Raw genomic sequence first — 26657 nt, 5'->3', positions numbered from 1 at the left:
GCATGAGTAGTGGTGGCCCAATACTATTATAATAAAGGGTCGAAATATATGGTGAAATCATCTTTGAGAACTGGCAGTTTCTCCCACATTTGTAGGAATGCATTTCTTCTTCATTGGTTATTACATGCATGTATTTACCCTTATTGCACGTTATTGATACAGTCATTTTGTCATAAACATTTGTTACGCAACACTATGATCACCAGCTGGCCAATGACTATTGTTAAAAAAGAATAGGGGTGTGGTTTTCATTGGATGCTCCTACTTGTATCTCATGGCGCGCGCATCACATAGCCTTGCCTATATAAACCTTCGGGATTTGGGAATTAAAAACAAGACGCACAACAAGAACTAAGTGAAAACCGGTGAAGCAAGCCTCCCGCGAAGTGAGTAAAAGTGAGTTTTTGCTTTCTGAGACTATCAATGTAAGGCTGAGTTTGGGAGGTTTTGATTGTTGTGGTAGTTTTAGCAATTGGATCGTTCTTGAAATGCGGTAGCATTTGGGCAATGCATTTTAGAAGAGAAAAAAGTCTTAGCCTACATTTGAATAAATAAAATAATATCTATGTGAGTATCTTCCCATTGTAAATCAATTAACATGGCAGCTTGATGATATTTTACCATTATGATAACATTGTGCCACCAGTAAAGTGAAGTCAGAATTAGTGAGAGAGTGATATACTACAAAGCAGTATCAATGAATTTGCCAGCTAATTTTGATAAACAACCAGAAATAACTTGATTTCCAGTTTCATTAAGAAAGCTAAACTTAGAGTTTGGGGTTTTTGAGCCAGTTAGACCATGCCCATTTCAAGCTTATCTTTCAAACTTTTTGAAAGTCATTTCAAGTTATCTGACTAACTCTTTGGTCCTGCTTTGTAATATATCCCACAGGTGTAGTGGGGCATTCTGTTTGCACTATGGTCATTTTGCAACCCAATCACAACACATGCTATTGGTTTTCTGCTAAATGTGTACTGTGCACAAAACATCTGTTAATCAATATAAATGCAATTTCCTTTAGATATTCAAAAATACATGAAATGTCCAATGCAGCCGTTTTTGTCTCAATATCGTATGATTTCTAACAATGAAGTACCTTACTGTGATTGTTTTCAATTAAAATTGTCAAAAATAAACGTAAAATAGCTTAGCAAAGGGAAATTTCTCAAGCAAGACTATTGCTAAGACTGTGTGGGAGTGGTCTAAGTGGGGAGGAGAAAAGTGAAAATGAGCTGTAATTGGCAGAAAGGTTTGGAACTCTCTTATATTTTGCTTATCAATAAAACATCACAATAGCGTTTGATTCGGCTGCTGTGGGGCAAGGAGACCCCAGCTCCGCTAAAACTATTGACAAATCCATGCCGTTTTCAAGGGATTTCTAAATAAACATTATAACTACCTGGTTTTAATATCGTCACCTCTTGAAGAGCATAGTCAGAACTAGCATTTCCGATTATTCCACATTTAGCTCTATCATCAGAGTTTTACAGCAATCAGCAAATTTTCAGTTAAGTCAGGCTAGCCAGATCCATTTGGCTTGTAGCTAGATTGCTAAAGCAAACAATGTGCCTCTTAGCTTGCTTCATTTTTGGAAAGTGCTTGACATCGTCCTGGTAAAGGTGTCAGTCGGACTACTGTCATCACCACTATAGATAATTAAACAAATAACATTTGGAGTAAGTTAAGGGGTATGAATACTTCCTGAAGGCATTGTAACAGGACTGTTACATTGGCGAATGCCCCTACTGATGCTTGACAGGCAGACCCCACAAAGGATGGGAAATTAGCCTTAAACCACTGATACTGGTCAGGTATAGTTCACTTTTATATCACTCAAATATGCAATTAATAGTGGCCAATATTGACAGAAATGACATTATCATGATCATGATTACATTATGTTTACTGATCATGAAAGGCATGCAGTTACTGGCTGTAGGCCTATAACTCTGATGATAGAGCTAAATATGTGCAATTGTTTTGCATGGAATAATCTACACATTTTAGTTTTGACAATGCTCTTCAAGAGGGGATGATATTACAACCAAATAGTTAACACTTATTTAAAAATCCCTTGATAACGGCACGCAGTTGTCAATGGTTTTACCCGAGCTGCAAGTCTCCTTGCCCCCCTGCAGGCAAATCGAACGCTCTGCACCCTATTGTGACGTTTTAATGTTAACGACTTATTGGTCTATTAACTCATTTATTGCATGGTGATGTCACCACGGAAGTCTAAAACTCCAACCCACTAAAACAGGCAGAAATTTCAGGCGGCCTTTTCATACAACTCTTACACTAAAAGTGCATCGTCTTAGTTTTCACAGCATTATTCCAACCTCGTAGAGTGGAGATACACACTGAGTATACCAAACATTAGGAACTTCCTAATATACAGTTGCTCCTCCCCCTTTTGCTCTCAGAACAGCCTCAAATCATTGGCATGGACTCTACAAGGCGTCGAAAGCATTCCACAGGGATGCTGGCCCATGATGACTCCAATGCTTCCCACAGTTGTGTCAAGTTGTCTGGATGTCCATTGGGTGGTGGACCTTTCTTGATACACAGTTGCGCGTGAAAAACCCATTAGCCCGGTGCACCTGGCACCTACTACCATACCCGTTCAAAGGCACTTACATCTTGTGTCTTGCCCATTCACCCTCTGAATAGCACACATACACAATCTCAATTGTCTCAAGACTTAAAAATATTTCTTTTACCTGTCTCCTCCCCTTTATTTAGACTGATTCAAGTGGATTGAACAAGTGACATCAATAAGTCATCATAGTTTTCAGCTGGATTCACCTGGTCAGTCTATGTCATGGAAAGAGCAGGTGTACTTAATGTTTAGTACACTCACTGTACATAAAACACAGAAAAAATCAGTTGTTTGACTGCACTAGGCCTTTAAAATATGCTGTTGTAGCAGTTTATAACAACTTAAAATGTATTCTAGACACTATATAGCACATAAACAGCATAATATAACAATAATATAACATTGGAAGGAATACAAGAAAAATAACGGGTAGGGAAGAAAGGAAACAAAGGACAATGGCATGTAAGAAAGTAAGGATAGAAAAGAGGCTACGTTTATGAAAGTGGACAACATTTGGGGAATAATAGAGTTGCTTCAGGATCAAGTCAAAGCTGTGCGGACTCCAGAGTGCTTTAGTTAGAGTTTCACGGAGAGCTTGGGAATGTCCCAACATCACTTTTGCAAGGGCATGGAGAGTGTGTTATCTATAAGCCCCTGCAAAGTGTTCTCTACTTCATCTACTAGGCCGCTGGTAGCCTAGTGGTGAGAGCGCTGGGCCAGTAACCTGAAAGGTTGCCGGATTGAATCCCCGAGCTGACAAGGTAAAGATCTGTCATTCTGCCCCTGAACAAGGCAGTTAACCCACTGTTCCTAGGCTGTTATTGTAAATAAGAATTTGTTCTTAACTGACTTGCCTCGTTAAATAAAACATCTACTAAAGTGTCCCACTACAACTGAAAGACACACTTTAGCAAAGGTATGGGTCTGATGTTGTTTTAGCGATTGTAGCATCCACCAAATAATGAACTATCAACTTGTTTCATCATAAACATTCATTGAAATAAACATTCGTTGAGTAGGGTAGGTTGATTTCGATTTTATACATAGTGATTCACCAAAAAGTGTCCCACTAATGCTGACTTCACCCTAGGAGTAGTAACACCAATGATGATAACACCTATGACATATTTTTGATAATTGAGGATTTTCTTAAATGGAGGCAACAAATGCCCAAATATAGGGTAATGTATTAACCCTTTAACCCTTAGTAACATTTAGACACACTACATGATCAATGGAATCCTACAATTTAGGACATACTAAAAGGGTGTGATTAGTTAATCATTTTTATTAATAAAGACCACTCCCCAAAAACGGTTTGCCACTGGAGGGAATGCTCAAGGTCCTTGTGTATCCTTTGTAATGAGTAATTTTCAAAGTGGTAACACCAATTACATAACACTTAGGGACACATCATAAACACTTCAATATAAACAAAAACATACATGTGTAACTGTTTGTCATTTGAAAGTGTTTTTCATGATTGCAAAGGCAAGGAACGCAACTGCCACCGCAATTCAAGAACGACCAATTGCAGTAGCATGTCCGAATGTTAGAGTACAAAAGCGATTCTTCATTATCATTACTTAACACTTCCAGAATGTTCCCTAGCACTGTAAAATCAATAGGTTGAAGACCAATTTATTTATTTCGTAAACAACTTTTGGCACACATTTCGGCACCATAGACCGAGCACGAGACCTAACGCGTCTCTAATGAATCCTCCATTCAAAAATACAAAATCTTACTCATCAACAGCTTTACCTTAAACAAAACTATGTCCAGCTGTTTTCAGGGAAATGTTTGACTACATTCTTTATTTACAGATGGCCAACATAATGAGACCCTGGGTGATCCTCGTAGCCCTCCTCGTGTGCGTGCTGGTTAGTCTGGGCACCTTCGCAGATGCCTACCCGCCCAAGCCTGTGAGCCCCGACAACAACGCGCCTCCGGAGGAATGGGCCAGATACAACACGGCGCTACGACACTACATAAACCTTATTACTAGACAGAGGTGAGTGAGTCAGCATTCTAACAAAGCAAACATTTCAGCCTATTGGGTTTTCAGGAAGCGTAAAGCTCCTACTAACAACCAATAGATTGATTACATGTTCATTCATTCAATTTGAATACAAAAAAAATCACAAAAAAAATGCCCCCCATAAATTCCAATCAAATGTTGCTGATAATCTTAAGAGGTCAAATGACCACTATAGGCAAGGTCACAGGGGAAGTTATGGGGGGGGGGGGTATGTTAACTAATAATGAACAGGAAGGCCCACACACTGTTTATGCTCCAAATTCGCAACTTTATTGACAATGTTTAGATTGAAACGGATCTTCCTCAGGTCAAACAGGCTGAGTGCTCACATCCCAAAATATATAATTCACTTTTGTGCATAGTCAATCATAATTAATCACAGAGGTACATATGGTCAAAGAATTATATACAAATTGGTCCAAATTAAAACCTAGGCAACAGTAAAAAAAGATGACATTGGAAACTGCTGGAATACATGCCCATATGATCATTCGTAGAGCGCCGAGACATGATTGTGTCGAGGCACAGATCTAGGGAGAGGTACCAAAAAAATTATCCAGTATTGAAGATCCCTAAGAACACATCATTCTTAAATGGAAGAAATTTGGAACCACCAAGACTCTTCCTAGAGCTGGACGCCCGGCCAAACTGAGCCACAAGGGGAGAAGGGCCTTGGTCAGGGCAGTGACTAAGGACCTGATGGTCACTCTGACAGAGCTCCAGAGTGCCTCTGTGGAGATGGGAGAACCTTCCAGAAGGGCAACCATCTCTGCAGCACTCCACTAATCAGGCCTTTATGGTAGAGTGGCCAGATGGAAGCCCCTCCTCAGTAAAAGGCACATGACAGCCCGCTTGGAGTTTGCCAAAAGTCACCTAAAGATTCTCAGACCATGAGAAACAAGATTTTGTGGTCTGATGAAACCAAGATTGAACTCTTTTGTCTGAATGCCAGGTCACTTCTGGAGGAAACCTGGCACCATCCCTATGGTGAAGCGTGGTGGTAGTAGCATCATGCTGTGGGGATGTTTTTCAGCAGCAGGGACTGGGAGACTAGTCAGGATCGAGAGAAAGATCAACAAAGCGAAGTACAGAGAGATCCTTGACGAAAACCTGCTCCAAAGTACTCAAATCAAATCAAATCAAATTGTATTTGTCACATACACGTGTTTAGCATATGTTATTGCAGGTGTAGCAAAATGCTTGTGTTTCTAGCTCTAACAGTGCAGTAATATCTAACAAGTAATATCTAACAATTTCACAACAAAACACACAAATCTAAAGTAAAGGAATTGATTTAAGAATATATCAATATTTGGGAGAGCAATGTCAGAGTGGCATATATAAGATACAGTAGAATAGGATAGAATACAATACATACATATGAGAAGCAAAATATATAAACATTATTAAAGTGGCCAATGATTTCAAGTCTCTAATGTGCTAGTGATGGCGATTTAACAGTCAGATGGCTTTTAGATTGACGCTGTTTTTCAGGTTCTCGGTCTCAGCTTTGATGCACCTGTACTGACCTTGCCTGGATGGTAATGGGCTGAACAGGCAGTGGCGCGAGTGGTTGTTGGTCTTGATGATATTTTTGGCCTTCCTGTGACATCGTTTGCTGTAGGTGTCCTGGAGGACAGGTAGTTTGCACCCGGTGATGCTTGGGGCTCTGGAGAGACCTGCAGTTGCGGGTGGTGCAGTTGCTGTACCAGGTGGTGGTACAGCCTGACAGGATGCTCTCAATTGGGCATCTGTAAAAGTTTGTGAGGTTTTTAGGTGCCAAGCCAAATGTCTTCAGCCTCCTGAGGTTGAAGAGGCACTGTTGCGCCTTCTTCACCACACTCTCTCTGTGGGTGGACCATTTCAGTTTGTCAGTGATGTGTACGCCGAGGAATTTGAAGCTTTCTACCTTCTCCACTGTGGTCCCATCTATGTGGATAGGGGAGTGCTCCCTCTGCTGTTTCCTGAAGTCCACGATCAGCTCCTTTGTTTTGTTTACTCTGGGTGAGAGGTTAGTTTCCTGGCACCACACTCCCAGGGCCCTCACCTCCTCCCTGTAGGCTGTCTCGTCGGTAATCAGGTTGTGTCGTCTGCAAACTTGATGATTGAGATGGAGGCGTGCATGGACACGCAGTCATGGGTGAACAGTGAGTACAGGAGGGGGCTGAGCACTCATTCTTGTGGGACCCCAGTGTTGAGGATCAATGAAATGGAGGTGTTTTTTCCTACCTTCACCACCAGGGATGCTGCCCGTCAGGAAGTCCAGGACCCAGTTGCACAGGGCGGGGTTCAGACCCGGGGCCTCAAGCTTAATGATGCGCTTGGAGGGTACTATGTGTTAAATGCTGAGCTATAGTCAGTTAACCTCTCTGGGATATGTCCCACCTGGCCAAAAGCCAGGGAAAATGCAGGGTGCCAAATTCAAATAAATTACTATAAAAATTTAACTTTCATTAAATCACACATGCAAGATAGCAAATTAAAGCTAGACTTGTTGCGAATCCAGCCAACATGTCAGATTTCAAAAAGGCTTTTCGGCGAAAGCAAACAATGCTATTATCTGAGGATAGCACCATAGTAAACAAAGAGAGAAACATAGAAATAAAAATATAATTCACGCCTTACCTTTGAGGAGCTTCTTTTGTTGGCACTCCAATATGTCCCATAAACGTCACAAATGGTAATTTTGTTCGATTAAATCCGTCAATATATATCCAAAATGTCAATTTATTTGGCGCGTTTGATCCAGAAAAACACCGGTTCCAACTTGCGTAACGTGACTACAAAATATCTCAAAAGTTACCTGTAAACTTTGCCTAAACATTTCAAACTACTTTTGTAATAAAACTTTAGGTATTTTTTTTACGTAAATAATAGATCAAATTGAAGACGGGATGATCTGTGTTCAATACAGGAGGAAAACAAACTGTAGCTAGCTTTCTGGTCACGTGCCTCTATCTAACAGTACACTACAAGTGACCCTCGTTCTGAACAGTGCTACATCTTCATTACACAAAGGAATAACCTCAACCAATTTCTAAAGACTGGTGACATCCAGTGGAAGCGGTAGGAATTGCAAGAAGGTCCCTTAGAAATCTGGATTCCCAATGAAACACATTGAAAAGAGAGTGACACCCCCCAAAATGGTCTGAATGGTTTGTCCTCTGGGTTTCGCCTGCTAAATAAGTTCTGTTATACTCACAGACATGATTCAAACAGTTTTAAAAACTTCAGAGTGTTTTCTATCAAAATCTACTAATAATATGCATATCTTATATTCTGGGGATGAGTAGCAGGCAGTTGAATTTGGGCATGCATTTCATCCGGACGTGAAAATACTGCCCCCTGTCACCAAGAAGTAAACAGCATTCTTACATAGGTATTCCTCTTGTCCAGATGGGTTAGGGCAGTGTGCAGTACGATGGTGATTGCATCGTCTGTGGATCTATTGGTGTGGTAAGCAAATTGAAGTGGGTCTAGGGTGTCAGGTAAGGTATAGGTGATATGATCCTTAACTAGTCCCTCAAAGCACTTCATGATGACAGAAGTGAGTGCTACGGGGCGATAGTCGTTTTGTTCAGTCCCCTTTGATTTTTTGGGTACAGGAACAATGGTGGACATCTTGAAGCATGGGGACAGCAGACTGGGATATGGAGAGATTGAATATGTCCATAAACACTCCAGCCAGCTCAGACTGGGGCGAAGGTTCACCTTCCAACAGGACAATGACCCTAAGCACACAGCCAAGACAACGCAGAAGTTGTCTCGAATGTCTCTGAAGTCTCTGAATGTCCATGAGTGGCCCAGCCAGAGCCCAGCATTAAACCTGATCGAACATCTCTGGAGAAACTTGAAAATAGCTGTGCAGCAACACTCCTTGTCCAACCTGACAGATCTTGAGAGGATCTACAGAGAAGAATGGGAGAAATTCCCCAGATACAGGTGTGCCAAGCTTGTAGCGTCATACCCAAGAAGACTCAAGGCTGTAATTGCTGCCAAAGGTGCTTCAACAAAGTACTGTACTTATGTAAATGTCATATTTATCTAACCAAATGTGGAAAAAGTTAATGGGGTCTGAATACTTTCCGAAGGCACTTTATAATCCTTTATGAACAGAAAGGTGTAATGGGTTCGCACTCAAAAAGATGTTGCATAAAGCATACTTAAATTATTTTAATTGCATCAGGGATAGTTTGCACAGAGGTTTCGGCATTACAGCCTTCTTCAGTGTGTAGGTACAATTGTATTTGAATTCAAAACAGCATTTGTAGAGAACAACCGATGAGCAGTAGGTGCTTCTAATCAGGGTTGCCAGTCATCTGCCAATCAGGCATGTGGCTTGTCTGCTCTACCTATATACAAACGAGTCACAAAGAAATACAAAATTATAGGGTATGGGAGCGGGCACGAAGGGCAAGTCACGAATCAAGTGCCCCAGGTGTCCTCTCACCTGAATACATCATATCAGTTCATGAGATAGCACACTACAAAGGACACCAGGCACAGCTGTTCATAAATATGTGGTGCCAACTCATAAACAATATGCATAATCTGATATGGAACTTTTTGTATATCTGAATTTGTGGGTTTTACTCTTTTGATTATAATCGTTTATGACCATATGTACCTCTGTGATTCATTATGATTCTTTACAAATGTTATTTATTAGCCCAGCACCTAAGTTTTTAAAGATGTGCGTATGACAACAACATTTTCTATAGAGGATATTTGAACTAAGCCTGAGGATAATGATGTCTTGGCTCTCCGACCAGCCTGTTGTTCTGAACACTGTGATAACATAACTTAATTCCAGTTTTGGAAAGCCACATATGCAGCAGAGAGATTAGTATTTGGAGATCGCAGAGTGTAGTTATTAAAAATAATGATGGTATGGAAAGGAAAGGAGCCTGGTTTTGCTCCATCACTGACCTACCTTGCGTTCAGCGATAGAGACCTATAATGGCTCCACTGAGACCTTGGTCTGTGTAATGGAGATGTGCTGTTACCGGCAAATATACCTGATCTGGTCTGGCTTCATTATACTGATCTATAATGAGTTGCTATCATTATTCCCTCAACCTGGGTTGTAAGGGCAAGACTGCTGTAGGCAATGATGCGCTGCTGTACAGTGCATGTGTAATCTCCAATGACTGGTGTGTTGGATAGAACAAAAGTAGGCATTAACTTAAGTGCATGTCCTGTCTCTGTGTCTTGGGGCAAGAGGAAAGCTCAACAGGAATTGCCCCTGTCTCTCAGTACAGCTGTGAAAACTATTGGTCACTAAATCCGGAAAAATGACGGACCATGTAAAAACTGTTAGTCAGTAAATCCATCTAGAAGTACCACGTAAAAACGATTGGCTGGTATGCCCTCACCCGTCTGAGTGGTCAATGTGAATGCCCTCACCCGCTATATACTTGTAGCTGATTGGTTTGGTTCTGCCCAGTACATTGCTGTACTCTTAATAGTCACCGCCACACACACACAAACAGCTGGATATTTATACGATTTTAGTAATCCGAATGACTTGGAATCTTATTGTTGTGGTTCTACAAGACAAAGATATAACACATACTAAACAGTATTAAGAATTAAGAGTTATATAACTATCAGCATCAATATAAACAGAAACATTCACCTCTTGTAGAGAGAGAGAGAAACCAAGTACTTGGTTTGACAAAGTGTCAAGATTTCCAGAATCTGCCAGGCTGAGGCCTCATCAGAGCTGTCCTGGTACCACAGGGTCGTAATTTACTCTGCGCATGAGCAAGCTCCAAGAGCTGTCTGGGATGTCTCTAGAAGCTCGCCAATGGCAGACAAAAACACCTTAATAAAGGGCACTATGGAAAACGCTGTGGTAGCGTGTGCATGCAAAAGACGATGTTTAACAATAGAACAAATAAACCACTTCTGCAAAAGTACTTTTGCAACCAATGCAATAACACTTATGGCAGTACGGAATAATGCTGCATACAATCAGTGGAGATTTTAGCATGTAAATCTTGGTGGGGCAAATCCACATTTTTTTTTTGTGGGGAGGATGCATGCTAAACAATACATTAATTGCACTATAATGGTGACAAACTGTGCCCACAAACTGTTAGGGCCTACATGAAGCTGTACCAACAGCAGTCCCAACACCTTACCACTGCTACAGCTGGCTATCAGCAGAGCCTAGTCTGGCAGTGAAACAGTTCATTCAGCCTCATTTACTGCCTTTAAAAAAACAGAGCTGATATGGCTGACTTGCTTAAACAAATATGCTTTCTACTGACAATTGAGATGTAGGAACTGTAGCATAAGGGGACGACAAACGGATAAGAGGCAACCCGTAATTTCAATTAAGACATTAATGAACGAGCTAGGATGGACATAGTCAATGTAACTATTTGTTCAGCACTTTTGAAATGTACAGTGACAGAATTCAGAACATGGGCTGTTCTTACAGTGTTCTCTCTGTACACCAAGTCAGAACTGTTGGATAAATAAAGGGGGCATATAAGCAGACAATGAAAGCTCTTACAATATTCAATGATTACATTTCTCTAAAACAGACTATTTTGCTACATGTCCAAGTCAGAACAGTAGGCAAAATTAAGAGGGGAAAATAGTCCAAATTATTAGGGTGAGGCACATTAGCTACTAACAGCTTACTACACAACATACACTTTGTATTTTTTTCTTAGCTACAATATACATATCTTCCTTGCATATTACGTCATTTATGCAGCAGCATACATTACATTTTTCGACTCAACTTGTTGTTCTGTGCTCACTTGAACGGGAAGGTGGTTCAGCGGTCCTTCTTGTGGGCAAATTTTGTCATCAAAGTCTGGCATTCTCTGGATTTATGGTGCTTTCAAGACAACTGGGAATTCTGGAAAAAAACAAGATTGAATCATGATGATTTCAGTGATCTTCAGGTTGTAGCTCTAGAAACAGGCCTAAGTTCCATACGTACAATTCCGAGTTGGATGACCGTTCAAAACATCTTTTCACAGTCGGTGCTCGTTTTTACCTGAGTTCCCAATTATCCTGAAATCACTGAAGTCAAATTTCACAGTTCTGAGTTAACAGTTGTTTTGAGCGTGGCAGAATTCATGCTGGATTGACAGCATGGCCAGTGTTGAATGTTTATAGTTTTAAGCTTGGGAATGAGAACCTTAAACCGAGAATTGGGACCACACACCCACTCCACTGAATAGCAGAGTAGTGATGGCTTTGCAATGCTTGCATTAAGCCACTGATTCCTTCCAAACCACTCATTGTTGAATTTGCGATTTCCAACCTGTTGTGTAATGTTTATGTACAATGGCCAATGAGCACCAATACGTTTTATCTATAATTTCTTATCGTTTTTTCTCTTCATATGACAAGGATTAAAAAGGATTTGCCAGTAGATTGTTGACTTGATTAATGTAGATGACTGCTGGCTAAGATTTTGTAATTATAAGGTTGACATAATTAGTCCAATCAAAGTTACTATACATATAACGTGATTTGACGTAATTTTATCTGTGGCCAATGACCTTGAGCCGTCTTGGATGGGCACTTCTAATGTAACTCTATGGCATCACCCAAGGGGCTTGAATTTTCCAGCTCTACCATTAGATTTGGCAGTGATGTAGTGTCCCCACGAGTGAAAGAACACTGAGCCAATCACGGCGCAACTAGAGAACCCTTACGCTCTGTATTTTCCGCTGGCTGCCCCTCCACCACAGAAAGCACTGAGCTAGACTGAAACACCGACATTTTGGACCTGCCTTACTCAACAAAACAAAAAAGAGACCATGTTTGTATGGAGGCTTTATTAACTCAACCATTTGTATTTTTTTATTTACATTGCAAACTGATATGTGACACGTATTAATGCCAAAATAACATGCAAAACAGGTCACTGCTGCATATGATAAACAATACACAAAGCAGCATTGGCAACTGTAACTTTAAAGAATACTAATAACATTAACAAAATACTAACAGTAGAACATATGGCTGAATCTTATCAAAACCCCCAGTAAAAGCCCCCCTGCAACTTACATTTCTATGCACACACAACTGACATTTTTGTCACTGTCGACAATAAAAAGTCCTCAGAAACATGCGTCAACAGTATATATCAACAATGAATGACTAACCATCTGAATTCTTTAGCAATACAAGACCATCGCTTAATGAGAGGTCGACACGTCTGGTTAGCAGATATCACTGAATTTGTTCAGGAAATGTGTCATTCGAATGCTTACCACAATTATACCACATTTATATATGTGTGTGTGTGTGCGCGCGCGTGTGTGTGTATGTGTGTCCATGCATGCATGTGGAGTCTCCATCTGTGTGTGCATATGAGTGACTGCTTGTGCATCTGTGCGTATGTATCTGTGCAGGTATGTCTGTTGCTCAGAGAGAGATTTCATGTAGGCGTGTAGAGTTTGAGGGAACCTGAACCAGTCTCCTATTAAACGTCTAAAAACTGCAGGGTCTATCATTAAAAGGGTTGGAGCTGTCAATGCACTGCAATGGCTGTGTGCCATGCAGTTCAGCCCCTCTGTTCTCACACAAAGGGAGAATCACTCCACAATGGCCAGGCATTGATTTCAGTAAAGATATTTTAAAAGACTTGGTGCTGCCTGTGGAGCTGAGGATTGCTAGCCTTACTGAGCATTGGACATTGGAAATCTCTCCTCGTTTGGAGCTATGAGAAATATGTGATCTTGCCTCTGGAAATTAAAAGGGCATTAGTGATTAGTGAGTACACCGAGTAGGGTATAAGCACTTAGAATGTCTCCTTTCTTGACACTTTTACTCTTTCTCAAATTAATCTTTCCTCGCTTCCTAGCATCCTCTCTCTTCGCCTTCTTCTCAAAATGTAAGTGAGAGGGAGGTCCGAGGGGAAGGACCTTGGATCTTCTCCTCCGATACGGTTGAGAAGAAGGTGAGGAGATAGGACACAAGGGATCTCGGAAAGATGAATCATGGCCACAAGGGGACATGATATGTTCGTAGGACCCCTGTCAGCACACTCCAGCAAGCAATGTATATCTCTTGGTGACATACAGCAACAGTGATGGCCTCTCTGTGTCCACTAGGTATGGGAAGAGGTCTTCCCCTGAGTCAGCTATGGCGTGGTTGCTGTTTGGAGACGAGTCAGAAGGCGACTTAACAGCACGGTGAGAGAATGAAGAGATTGGGGGACATGGTTATTCAAAATAACTGCGTCTCCGATGTGTTCCAATATACTCATACATTGAATATATCAACATGACCCACAGGGTTGGGGGCAATTCCAATTTAATTTGAAATTCCAATTCATTTCTTGAATTCACTCATGACGTGGAGAATTTACATTGAATTCAATTCGAAATTCAACAATCTTCAAGTTTTGGAATTGTAATCGAAGTGGAATTAGACTGTTTGGACTGTTTGAATTGGAGTTGAATTGGAATTGGAAAAACATTTAATCTTTGGAATTTATTTGGAAATCAGCATTTGTGCATTTCCCTGGCAGTGAAATTAATGCACTTAGCATAAAACATTGGCAGCAGGATTTGTTTTAAATCAGGGATCGGCAACTTTGATTGGGGTGGGGGCCACAAAAAAATCTGAACACATAAGGAGACGCAGTGGTTCATGGGTCTGTCACGCCTGCTCCCACTCTTCCCCCCTGGCGCTCCTGGGTGACAGGCTCCCCAGCATTACGCACTCCTGCCACCATCATTACGCACACCTATGCCTTCCCTCGTCACGCTCATCAGCAATTATTGGACTCACCTGGACTCAATCACCTCTGTCATTACCTCCCCTATATCTGTCTGTTCCCCTGCTCTGTTCCCCGCTTCAGCATTGATTGTCAATCGTCGTTGTTTTGCTGTTCCTGTCTTGTTTCATGTCTGTTCCTTATTAAATGTTGACTCCCCGTACCTGCTTCTTACCTCCAGCATCGGCCCTTACAGGGTCTGCATACCCACACATGCAGTCAAAGCCAGCCCTAGCCTTTTAGGGCCCCTAAACTACATTTTGTTGGAACCCCCCCTTACCTTAATTTAACTATGCAAGCCAGTTAAGAACAAATTCTTATTTTCAATGACGGCCTAGGAACATTGGGTTAACTGCCTGTTCAGGGGCAGAACGACAGATGTGTGCATCTGTTTGATGCACAACCAAATGTAAAAATTGCCCCTGGTACCTGTGTATTGTACTATTTTCACTCCCAAGAGTAAGTTGAGACCCCCGCCAGTTGCCCGTCCTTGTTTTAAATTATTTAAACTTGTATTTCTACATTTCCAGTATAACTGTCTGAAAAGTGCCTATCCTGAAAGCCCATGGGAATTGAATTAGAATTTGTGGAATTGGTGGGGATAATATTGAATTGGGAATTGACTTATTGGAATCTACCTAACATTGGAATTGAAAGGAATTGAATTATCTCTGAATTCAATGACTGATCTGGAATTTGAATTAAATTGAATTTACGGGGAGAGGTAATTGAATTAGAATTTAATTTGTGGAATTAACCCAATCCATTATGATATTCCAAAAAGTAGTGCCAACAATGAATAGCAATATCTAAGTTTGATCACTGTAGTTTAGTGAGTTTGAGGTACTGACTTTTTGTGTCTTTTTCTTTCAGTTCAGATGGCAGTGATCTATGGTAAATATCGTACCTCTGGTGTGCTGCTCTGCTGTTCCACTTAAATGGTGGGCCTAACAACAACTCAAACAGGCTGCTCAACTGGAAGCCTTCACTGGACTGTGTGGCCCACTACTTCTGTCCGACACGCATGCCTCTCTCTCTCTCTGTCTCTCTCTCTCTCATCCTGTAAATAATGTGTTATTAAATTAAATAATGAATAATAAAGAAATTAATGTGTAATAATACATCTGGTTACAGTTAGTTTTAGTTGACCTTTCGGTTCACAAGCCATGATTGGAAATAAATGATCCTAGACCACAAGCACTTCAGGCCTGTTGTTATAAGAGTACCATCTTCTAACAGTATATGTTACATATTCATACCAATAGGTGACAGTATATTACAAGAGAATTCAGTTACTCTAACAATTTTCTATCTCTGCCTCATTTGCCATTTGAGTTATGTGACAATTTAGGCATTAGACAACATAGTCTACTGACCATGCTGCAGGACATGCATAGCCTACATTGAACATAATTCCTCACAATATTATAAAAAAAGAGTCGGGATGCATTGAAGTATAAGTATTTTAATACCGTTTCCTAGGGTGAAGATGAAACTCATAATTCTGAAACTTTTGGACACAGTATTAGTTTACTCTTTCATTTTTTGTGGTAGGCTACACTGTCTTATCATTTGTGAAATTCCCATCGCAAGCAACCTACTCGACAATAGGCATTCAAATCGCAGTTCAGTGGGGTCTGCACTGTCACACAGCCCATTTCCCCCTTTATCTCCAGCAACCGTGCTCAGGGATTTTACATTTCAGCCGCTCCGTCTAGCTTTCAGCTCGAATTGGACACTGGAACTAACTGAAGCAAGGTAACCTAACAGGTATGAGCTCATAAACTAGTAATGTGTTGAATAGAATTAATGAGGTTGTTGATATAGACTAGAATATTATATTTTTTGTCATCATAATGTTCCTCTTCGTAGACCGGCTATTTAAAATCGATTGGGATTCTGCCGTGATGTGCGCCTGGCACCAGGTGGCTTGTTTTATGCTGGAATCCAAATGACAAATGAATTGACTAGACAGTGTGAATTCATGATAGTGGTGGTATCACAATCTCACGAAGGATGACAGTGCAAACCATTAGCCAGCACTTTACCTCTAGATTACGTCCACAATCGATGGCTATGGTTATTACGCAGGAGCCTACATATATGCCTAGTGCATACAAAGCCCACAGTTCGTGAGGACTGGCCTGAGAGAAAAGCATTTAAGCAAAAACAAACTATTTCTGATTTTATTTTCTTATCCCACTTACGGGACTCGAGTTGTGTGAGGGGATAGTAAACCGTGTGCAGACTCCCATATTTTGCGCTAGTGAATTATAACATTCCCTGACTTTACAAGTATGAACAATAACCTATGAGTTAATGATGAATGATCAATCATCCAATTTTAAATGTAATTGGGACTGGGAGAAAATGGCTGTTTTACAATAGCAGAATGCCAGACCTGACAGTGGGACATCATATGCATTGTAGCACCTGTAACCTGGCGCATGCCCACGTCGCCACCCAGTTTTATTCGGAATATATTGAGGCGTTTAGGGGTTTCCCGATCTTACAACTTTACTAGCGTTAGATTAAATAACACACTGACAGAGAGGGAAATACGGTTCATGTCAACAGACAATGTTAGACTACACGAGGTACGGGGATATCACTGCACAAAACAACAAACCTAGTCTGAACTAGCTAGCAGTACAGCGGGGGTATCACAGATATTTCACGGGATGTATAAATGTGAAGCATCCGGTTGTGCGTTTCCACTCATTACCAAATATGGTGGTGAGAGGAAGCCCAGTGGCCGGCGGTGGGAGAAGATGAAATTAGATGAATTTGGGCCAACATTCTGCTAATTTTAAAAACATTTGATCTCAATACAGGCTGTGGTCTATCTTGGGTTAGTTATAAACATTGTTGGAGGTATCTCCCCAGAGAAAAAAATGGGGCACTCCCCAATAGTTATATCCCCACAAACCTATGTGCAGCCCCCCCTCTTCTATTACCATCACAACCCCATAAACAATAAGCATAACTGGTGCTGCCAGCCTGGGGTAGGGTCTGCCCACCCTAATGCTCCCCCTTCAAGTACTCTTCCCTGAGGATCAATTTTCGGAACCGACCCGCGGGTCTCCTTGAATGCTTTTGAAGTATTGCTTTTGAAGTATTGAAACTCAACAATATGATTTGAATGATAAAAATAAAAAAAAACATGAAAAGGTGAATGTATGAAGCGCTCATCATTTAAAATAGGCTACATGTCGTTTTACCAGTGGCGACCCTGTAAGGACCGACGCTGCAGAAGAGAAGCAGGTACGAGGAGTAGAACATTTAATAGGGAACAGACATCAAACAGGACAGAGACAGCGTCAAAACCGGGTATGCAGAGACAAACAAACATTAATCCTGGAGGGAACAGACATCAAACAGGACAGAGACAGCGTCAGAACCGGGTATGCAGAGACAAACTAACATTAATCCTGACAGGGAACAGACATCAAACAGGACAGAGACAGCGTCAGAACCGGGTATGCAGAGACAAACAAACATTAATCCTGGAGGGAACAGACATCAAACAGGACAGAGACAGCATCAGAACCGGGTATGCAGAGACAAACAAACATTACTCCTGACAGCAGGGAACAGACATCAAACAGGACAGAGACAGCATCAGAACCGGGTATGCAGAGACAAACTAACATTAATCCTGACAGGGAACAGACATCAAACAGGACAGAGACAGCGTCAGAACCGGGTATGCAGAGACAAACAAACATTAATCCTGGAGGGAACAGACATCAAACAGGACAGAGACAGCATCAGAACCGGGTATGCAGAGACAAACTAACATTAATCCTGGAGGGAACAGAGCTTGGGAACAGACAGATATAGGGGAGGTAATGACACAGAGGATTGAGTCCAGGTGAGTCTAATAACCGCTGATACGTGTGACGGGGGAAGACAGGTGTGCGTAATGATGGTGGCAGGAGTGTGTAATGCTGGGGAGCCTGGCGCCTTTTGAGCACCAGGGAGGGTGAGCGGGAGCAGGCATGACAGACCTGTCACTCAGGGAGAGCCCCACCTGCTTGAACCCAACCTGTTTTGCATGTTCTTTTTGCGTTAATACGTGTCATGTATCCGTTTGCAAACAATTTAATAAAAAATGTATTGAGTTAATAAAGATGCATACATACATGGTCTCTTTTTCGCTATCTTGAGTAAGGCAGGTCCAAAATGCAAGCGTTTAAGCCTAGCTCAGTGCTTTCTGTAGTGGAGGGGCAGCCAGCGGCAAATACAGAGCGTAAGGGTTGGTAATCTTATCTAGTTGCGCTTTGATTTGCTCAGTGTTCTGTCACTCATGGGGACACTACTTCACCGCAAAATCTACAGGGAGACCTAGAAAGTTCAAGCCCCCTTGGTTGGTGCCATAGATTTACATTAAAAGGGCCAGTCCAAGAAGGCTTTACATTAAAAGTGCCCGTCCAAGAAGGCTCAAGGTTATTGGCCACAGATAAAATTATATCAAATCACGTTATATCTACTGTAGCTTTGATTGGACTAATTATGTCAATATCCTATGTTCAAAATCTTAGCTAGCAAGCTAGACAAGCAGTCATTCTCATGAATCACATCGACAATCTACTGGCAAATATTTTTCAGTCCTTGTCAAATGAAGAGAAATTATAGATAAAACGTATCGGTGCTCATCAGCCATTGGACATAAACATTACACAACAAGTTGGAAATGGCAAATTCAACAATGAGTGGTTTGGAAGGAATCAGTGGCTAACTGTAAGCGTTGCAAAGCAATGACTATTTTGCTTGCCCTGCTATTTGGTGGAGAGGGTGTGTGGTCCATGTCTAAGTTTAGGGGTCTCTTTCCAAGCTTAAAAGGATACACATTCACATGCAACACCATGGGCAAGAGAAGGTTGAATAAATTGGCCCCACTGTCAATGGAAACTCGGAACAGGGAAATCTCAGACTTAAGCGAGTTCAAGACTACTGGGAACTGAACAAAAATGAGCTGGGAAAGCACCATAAATCCAGAGAATGCCAGACTTTGATGACAAAGTTTCATGACAAAATTATCCCACAAGAAGGACCGTCGTGCCACCTTCCTGTTCAAGTGAGCACAGCACAACTGTGAGTCCAAAAATGTATTGTATGCTATTGTAAAAAAACTGTAATATGCCAGAGAGATATGTATACTGTAGCCAAGAAAGTAATACTAAGTGTATTTTGTGTAGTAAGCTGTTAGTAGCCCATGTGCCTCTCTGATAAACTACCCAGGAAAGGGGTGAAAATAGCCTATATTATTATATGTAGCCTTAGAAATAAGGTTCATGAAATCAATAACTTGCTAACATCAGATACATTCATATATTAGCCATTTCTGAGACTCACTTAGATAATTCATTTGGTGATATATCAGTAGCAATACAAGGATATAACATCTATAGAAGAGACAGAAATGCTTATGGGGGAGGTGTTGCTGTATATACAGTGGGGAGAACAAGTATTTGATACACTGCCGATTTTGCAGGTTTTCCTACTTACAAAGTCTGTAATTTTTATCATAGGTATACTTCAACGGTGAGAGACGAAATCAAAAACAAAAATCCAGAAAATCACATTGTATGATTTTTAAGTAATTAATTTGCATTTTATTGCATGACATAAGTATTTGATCACCTACCAACCAGTAAGAATTCCGGCTCTCACAGACCTGTTAGTTTTTCTTTAATAAGCCCCCCTGTTCTCCACTCATTACCTGTATTAACTGCACCTGTTTGAACTCGTTACCTGTATAAAAGACACCTATCCACACACTCAATCAAACAGACTCCAACCTCTCCACAATGGCCAAGACCAGAGAGCTGCGTAAGGACATCAGGGATAAAATTGTAGACCTGCACAAGGCTGGGATGGGCTACAGGACAATAGGCAAGCAGCTTGGTGAGAAGGCAACAACTGTTGGCGCAATTATTAGAAAATGGAAGAAGTTCAAGATGACGGCCAATCACCCTCGGTCTGGGCCTCCATGCAATATCTCACCTTGTGGGGCATCAATGGTCATGAGGAAGGTGAGGGATCAGCCCAGAACTACACGGCAGGACCTGGTCAATGACCTGGAGAGAGCTGGAACCACAGTCTCAAAGAAAACCATTAGTAACACACTATGCAATCATGGATTAAAATCCTGCAGCGCACGCAAGGTCCCCAGCTCAAGCCAGCGCATGTCCAGGCCCGTCTGAAGTTTGCCAATGACCATCTGGATGATCCAGAGGAGGAATGGGAGAAGGTCATGTGGTCTGATGAGACAAAAATAGAGCTTTTTGGTCTAAACTCCACTCGCCGTGTTTGGTGGAAGAAGAAGGATGAGTACAACCCCAAGAACACCATCCCAACCGTGAAGCATGGAGGTGGAAACATCATTCTTTGGGGATGATTTTCTGCAAAGGGGACAGGATGACTGCACCGTATTGAGGGGAGGATGGATGGGGCCATGTATCGCGAGACCTTGGTCAACAAACTCCTTCCCTTAGTAAAAGCATTGAAGATGGGTCGTGGCTGGGTCTTCCAGCATGACAACGACCCGAAACAAACAGCCAGGGCAACTAAGGAGTGGCTCCGTAAGAAGCATCTCAAGGTCCTGGAGTGGCCTAGCTAGTCTCCAGACCTGAACCCAATAGAACATCTTTGGAGAGAGCTGAACGTCTGTATTGCCCAGCGACAGCCCCGAAACCTGAAGGATCTGGAGAAGGTCTGTATGGAGGAGTGGGCCAAAATCCCTGCTGCAGTGTGTGCAAACCTGGTCAAGAACTACAGGAAACGTATGATCTCTGTAAACAAAGGTTTCTGTACCAAATATTAAGTTCTGCTTTTCTGATGTATCAAATACTTATGTCATGCAATAAAATGCAAATTAATTACTTAAAAATCATACAATATGATTTTCTGGATTTTTGTTTTAGATTCCGTCTCTCACAGTTGAAGTGTACCTATGATAAAAATTACAGATCTCTACATGCTTTGTAAGTAGGAAAACCTGCAAAATCGGCAGTGTATCAAATACTTGTTCTCCCCACTGTATTCCGAGCCATATCCCTGTCATGCTTAGAGAAGATCTTGTGTCAAGGGTTATTGAAGTGTTGTGGTTGCAGTTTTACTTGGCACATCTAAATCCTTTTCTTTTGGGGTATTGCTATAGGCCACCAAGTGCTGACAGTCAGTATCTCAATAATATGTGTGAAATGCTTAATAGTGAATGTGATGTGAACAGAGAGGTCTACTTTCTTGGGGACCTGAATATTGACTGGTTTTCATCAAGCTGTCCGCTCAAGAGGAAGCTTCTCACTGTAACCAGTGCCTGTAATCTGGTTCAGGTTATTAATCAACCTACCAGGGTGTTTACAAACACTACAAGAACAACATCATCCACATGTATCGATCACATTTTTACTAATGCTGTAGAACTTTGTTCTAACAGTGAGCAATTGTATTCATGCATAAAAAAACAAATAATGAAAGAAAAGTATTGCAAGTTAGAATTTTGTAAAGTTAGTGTGGGAGAGGTGAAAAAAATGATTGTTATCGATCAATAATGACCAACCTCCTGGCATTGACAACTTAGATGGAAAGCTACTGAGGATGGTAGCTGACTCTGTAGACACTCATGTCTGTCATATCTTTAATCTGAGCCTAGAGGAAAGTCTTTGTCCTCAGGCCTGGAGGGAAGCTAAAGTAATTCTGCTACCCAAGAGTGGTAAAGCGGCCTCTACTGGTTCTAAAAGCAGACCTATAAGCTTGCTGCCAGCTTTTAGCAACCTGTTGGAAAAAATTGTGTTTGACCAAATACAATGCTATTTCTCTGTAAACAAATTAACCACAGACTTTCAGCATGCTTATAGAGAAGGGCACTCAACATGTACTACACTGACACAAATTACTGATGATTTGGTGAAAGAAATTGATAGGACGAAGATTGTGGGAGCTGTACTGTTAGATATCAGTGCAGCCTTTGATATTATTGACCATAACCTGTTGTTGAAAAAACATATGTGTTATTGCTTTTCAACATCTGCCATAGCGTGGATTCAGAGCTATCTGTCTAGTAGAATGCAGAGGGTTTTCTTTAATGGAAGTTTCTCTAATATCAAACATGTAAAGTGTGGTGTACTGCAGGGCAGCTCTCTAGGCCCTCTACTCTTTTCTATTTTTACCAATGACCTGCCACTGGCATTAAACAAAGCATGTGTGTCCTTCTGATGATTCAACCATATACGCATCAGCAACCACAGCTAATGAGGTCACTGAAACCCTTTACTAAGAGTTGCCGTCTGTTTTGGAATGGGTGCCCAGTAATAAACTGGACCTGAATATCTCTTTAACTAAGAGCATTGTATTTGTTACAAATCATTCCTTAAAACCTGTTTGGGAAAGGCGTGCCGCTAGCGGGACACCTCAACAACATCCGGTGAAATGGCAGAGCGCCAAATTCAAATTAAATTACTAATAATATAACATTTTCATGAAATCACAAGTGCAATACATCAAAATAAAGCTTAACTTATTGTTAATCCAGCCACCGTTTCAGATTTCAAAAAGGCTTTACGGCGAAAGCAAACCATGCTATTATCTGAGGACAGCGGCCAGCACACAAATGCCTAACAAATCATTTTCAACCAAGGAGTTGCGACATGAAAGTCAGAAATAGCGATATAATATATTACTTACTTTTGAAGATCTTCTTCTGTTGGCACTCCAAAAGGTCCCAGTTACATTACAAATGTTCCTTTTGTTCGACAATGTCCTTCTTTATATCCATAAAACTCAGTTTAGCTGGTGCGCTTCAGTCAATAATCCACTCAGTTTCCCTCCATCAAAATGCATTCAAAATGAATCCCAAACGTTACTAATAAACTTTTCCAAACAAGTCAAACAACGTTTCTAATCAAACCTTCGGTATCCTAATACGCAAATAAACAAAAAAAAATTAAGACGGAGAATAGTATGTTCATTACCGGAGATAAATAAGAAAGAACGCGCTTTCCTCCACGCGCTTGGAAACACTACAGCCAAAATGGGAGCCACCTAGAAAAACTACAATTTCTGGGTCATTTTTCCAAAAACCAGCCTGAAACTCTTTCTAAAGACGGTTGACATCTAGTGAAAGCCATAGGAACTGCTATTTGGGAGGACTTATAATTATAGTACTAACCATTGAAAACAGTGGTAAGGTGAATTTGTTTTGGGGTGGGGGGTGGTTTGTCCTCGGGGTTTCGCCTGCCATATCAGTTCTGTTATACTCACAGACATAATTTTAACAGTTTTAGAAACTTTAGAGTATTTCCAATCTAAATCTACCAATTATATGCATATCATAGCATCTGGGCCTGAGTGACAGGCAGTTTACTTTGGGCACGCTTTTCATCCGGACGTGAAAATACTGCCCCCTATCCCAAAGAAGTTTTAAGTGCTAGACCTCAGCTGAATCTGGTAATGAAGGGTGTGGCTCTTGAACAGGTTGAGGAGACTAAATTACTTGCTGTTAGATTGTAAACTGTCGTGGTCTAAACATATAGATTGAATGGTTGTGAAGATGAGAGGTCTGGCCGTAATAAAGAGATGCTCTGCTTTTTTGACACCACACTCCACGAAGCAAGTCCTGCAGGCTCTAGTTTTGTCTAATCTTGATTATTGTTCAGTCGTGTGGTCCAGTGCTGCAAGGAAAGACCTAGTTAAGCTGCAGCTGGCCCAGAACTGAGCGGCACATTTTGCTCTTAATTGTAATCAGAGGGCTGATATAAATATGATGCATGCCAGTCTCTATTGGTTAAGAGTTGAGGAGAGACTGACTGCATCACTTGTTCTTTTTATAAAAAAATAGTCATGTGTTGGAAATCCCAAATTGTTTGCATAGTCAGCTTACACACAGCTCTGACACACACACTTATCCCACCAGACATGCCACCAGGGGTCTTTTCACTGTACCCAAATCCAGAACAAATTCAAGAAAGTGTACAGTATTATATAGAGCCCTTATTGCATTGAACTTCCTTCCATCTCATATTGCTCAAATGAAAAGTAAACCTGGTTTAAAAAAACAGATAAAGCAACACTTCGCGGCACAACACTTCTCCCCTATTGGACCTAGATAGTTTGTGTGTATACATTGATATGGAGGCTAAATCAAATCAAATCAAATCTTATTGGTCACATACACATGGTTAGCAGATGTTAATGCGAGTGTAGCGAAATGCTTGTGCTTCTAGTTCCGACCGTGCATTTATATCTAACAAGTAATCTAACAATTTCACAACAACTACGTTATACACAGTATTATATGTGTGCCTTAAACATTTTTATGTAGTTTTGTCCTTGAGCTGTTCGTGTCTATTGATGTTCTGTATTATGTCATTGTGTGTTATATGTTTCATGTTTTGTGTGGAGCCCAGGAACAGTAGCTTCTGCTTTTGCAACAGCTAATGGGGATCCTAATAAAATAACTAAAATACCAAATACCTCTTTGTCTGGTATTCTCTCTGTCATTGGCGCTGCCATTTTATGCTCTGGTGTGGACAGCGGAGTGAGGAGGTAGGCTTATGCCTCAGCCTGATTTTCTATCCTCTTGTCTAAAAACTTTTATTTTATTGTGATACAAGCAGCGAGCATTTCAAGGACAGCTGGAGCACAAATGATTGGTAGGGCTAAGCATGAATAGTCATTGAAAATGGTGAAAAACATCTTCTACTACATTGCCATTAAAGTTAGATGAGAAAATGATGGTTAATATAGCTATTGTGTGATACATTTTAGTCCGCTTAATATTGTAGGGCAAAATATTGTGGTTGCGGATAACATTAATATTGTAGTTTGTTTTCATACATTTAGAACCTATAGCATTATTCAAATCGATACAAACATGAAATTATGTCTGATAGTACATTTGTTGAAAGTAACGAACATTTACAAACCAGAAACATGGAGAAAAGACAGATATTGTACACTTCTCGCCAGCTGTTACTTCCGGCCCAAGGCTGTATTACTTCCGGCCCAAGGCTGTGCTACTTCCGGCCCAAGGCCGTGTTACTTCCGGCCCAAGGCCAACACGGCCCAAGACCGTGTTACTTCCGGCCCAAGGCCGTATTACTTCCGGCCCAAGGCCGTGTTACTTCCGGCCCAAGGCCGTGTTACTTCCGGCCCAAGGCCGTGTTACTTCCGGCCCAAGGCAGTTTTACTTCCGGCCCAAGGCCGTGTTACTTCCGGCCCAAGGCCGTGTTACTTCCGGCCCAAGGCCGTGTTACTTCCGGCCCAAGGCTGTATTACGTCCGGCCCAAGGCTGTGTTACTTCCGGCCCAAGGCTGTGTTACTTCCGGGCCAAAGCTGTGTTACTTCCGGCCCAAGGCTGTGTTACTCCCGCCCCGCTGGCAGGTACAAAAATAATGTTGCGGTAGTTCTGTTTTCATCTATTGAATTTAAACTTATTTACCCTAGAGCTGAAATTGCAGTTGCTAATGGTAGAGGACATATACAGTGCCTTGCGAAAGTATTCGGCCCCCTTGAACTTTGCGACCTTTTTCCACATTTCAGGCTTCAAACATAAAGATATAAAACTGTATTTTTTTGTGAAGAATCAACAACAAGTGGGACACAATCATGAAATGGAACGACATTTATTGGATATTTCAAACTTTTTTAACAAATCAAAAACTAAAAAATTGGGCGTGCAAAATTATTCAGCCCCCTTAAGTTAATACTTTGTAGCGCCACCTTTTGCTGCGATTACAGCTGTAAGTCGCTTGGGGTATGTCTCTATCAGTTTTGCACATCGAGAGACTGAAATTTTTTCCCATTCCTCCTTGCAAAACAGCTCGAGCTCAGTGAGGTTGGATGGAGAGCATTTGTGAACAGCAGTTTTCAGTTCTTTCCACAGATTCTCGATTGGATTCAGGTCTGGACTTTGACTTGGCCATTCTAACACCTGGATATGTTTATTTTTGAACCATTCCATTGTAGATTTTGCTTTATGTTTTGGATCATTGTCTTGTTGGAAGGCAAATCTCCGTCCCAGTCTCAGGTCTTTTGCAGACTCCATCAGGTTTTCTTCCAGAATGGTCCTGTATTTGGCTCCATCCATCTTCCCATCAATTTTAACCATCTTCCCTGTCCCTGCTGAAGAAAAGCAGGCCCAAACCATGATGCTGCCACCACCATGTTTGACAGTGGGGATGGTGTGTTCAGCTGTGTTGCTTTTACGCCAAACATAACGTTTTGCATTGTTGCCAAAAAGTTCCATTTTG

The 26657-nt window shown here is 41.3% G+C and overlaps 2 protein-coding genes across 4 annotated transcripts in view; both read left to right on the top strand.

Annotated features, from left to right (window-relative positions):
* The first annotated feature begins 306 nt into the window (after positions 1–306).
* LOC110499577 (peptide Y-like) lies at positions 307–15576 on the top strand. 3 transcript variants are annotated; one of them, XM_021576711.2, is made up of 4 exons: positions 307–386; positions 4429–4616; positions 13733–13813; positions 15274–15571. In XM_021576711.2, the coding sequence occupies exons 2-4, from the start codon at positions 4429–4431 to the stop codon at positions 15296–15298; spliced, it is 294 nt and encodes a 97-aa protein (XP_021432386.1). In that variant the 5' UTR covers positions 307–386; the 3' UTR covers positions 15299–15571. The 3 variants fall into 3 exon arrangements, with proteins under 3 accessions (XP_021432386.1, XP_021432387.1, XP_021432385.1); XM_021576712.2 differs by having other exon boundaries at positions 318–396; positions 15279–15576; XM_021576710.2 differs by having other exon boundaries at positions 318–396; positions 15274–15569.
* Positions 15577–15849: 273 nt separating this feature from the next.
* Positions 15850–26657, top strand: part of LOC110498836 (MAGUK p55 subfamily member 2-like) — an 87375-nt gene continuing 76567 nt past the window's right edge. The window contains exon 1 of the mRNA XM_021575484.2: positions 15850–16170. The gene's annotated coding sequence lies outside the window, so the exon portion shown is untranslated. The remainder of the gene's footprint in view (positions 16171–26657) is intronic.

This window comes from Oncorhynchus mykiss, chromosome 20 (assembly GCF_013265735.2).
Source record: "Oncorhynchus mykiss isolate Arlee chromosome 20, USDA_OmykA_1.1, whole genome shotgun sequence".
In the NCBI taxonomy this organism is placed as follows: domain Eukaryota; kingdom Metazoa; phylum Chordata; class Actinopteri; order Salmoniformes; family Salmonidae; genus Oncorhynchus; species Oncorhynchus mykiss.
The sequence above is the reverse complement of the archived record's forward strand: the minus strand, read 5'-3'. Positions and strand labels throughout refer to the sequence as shown.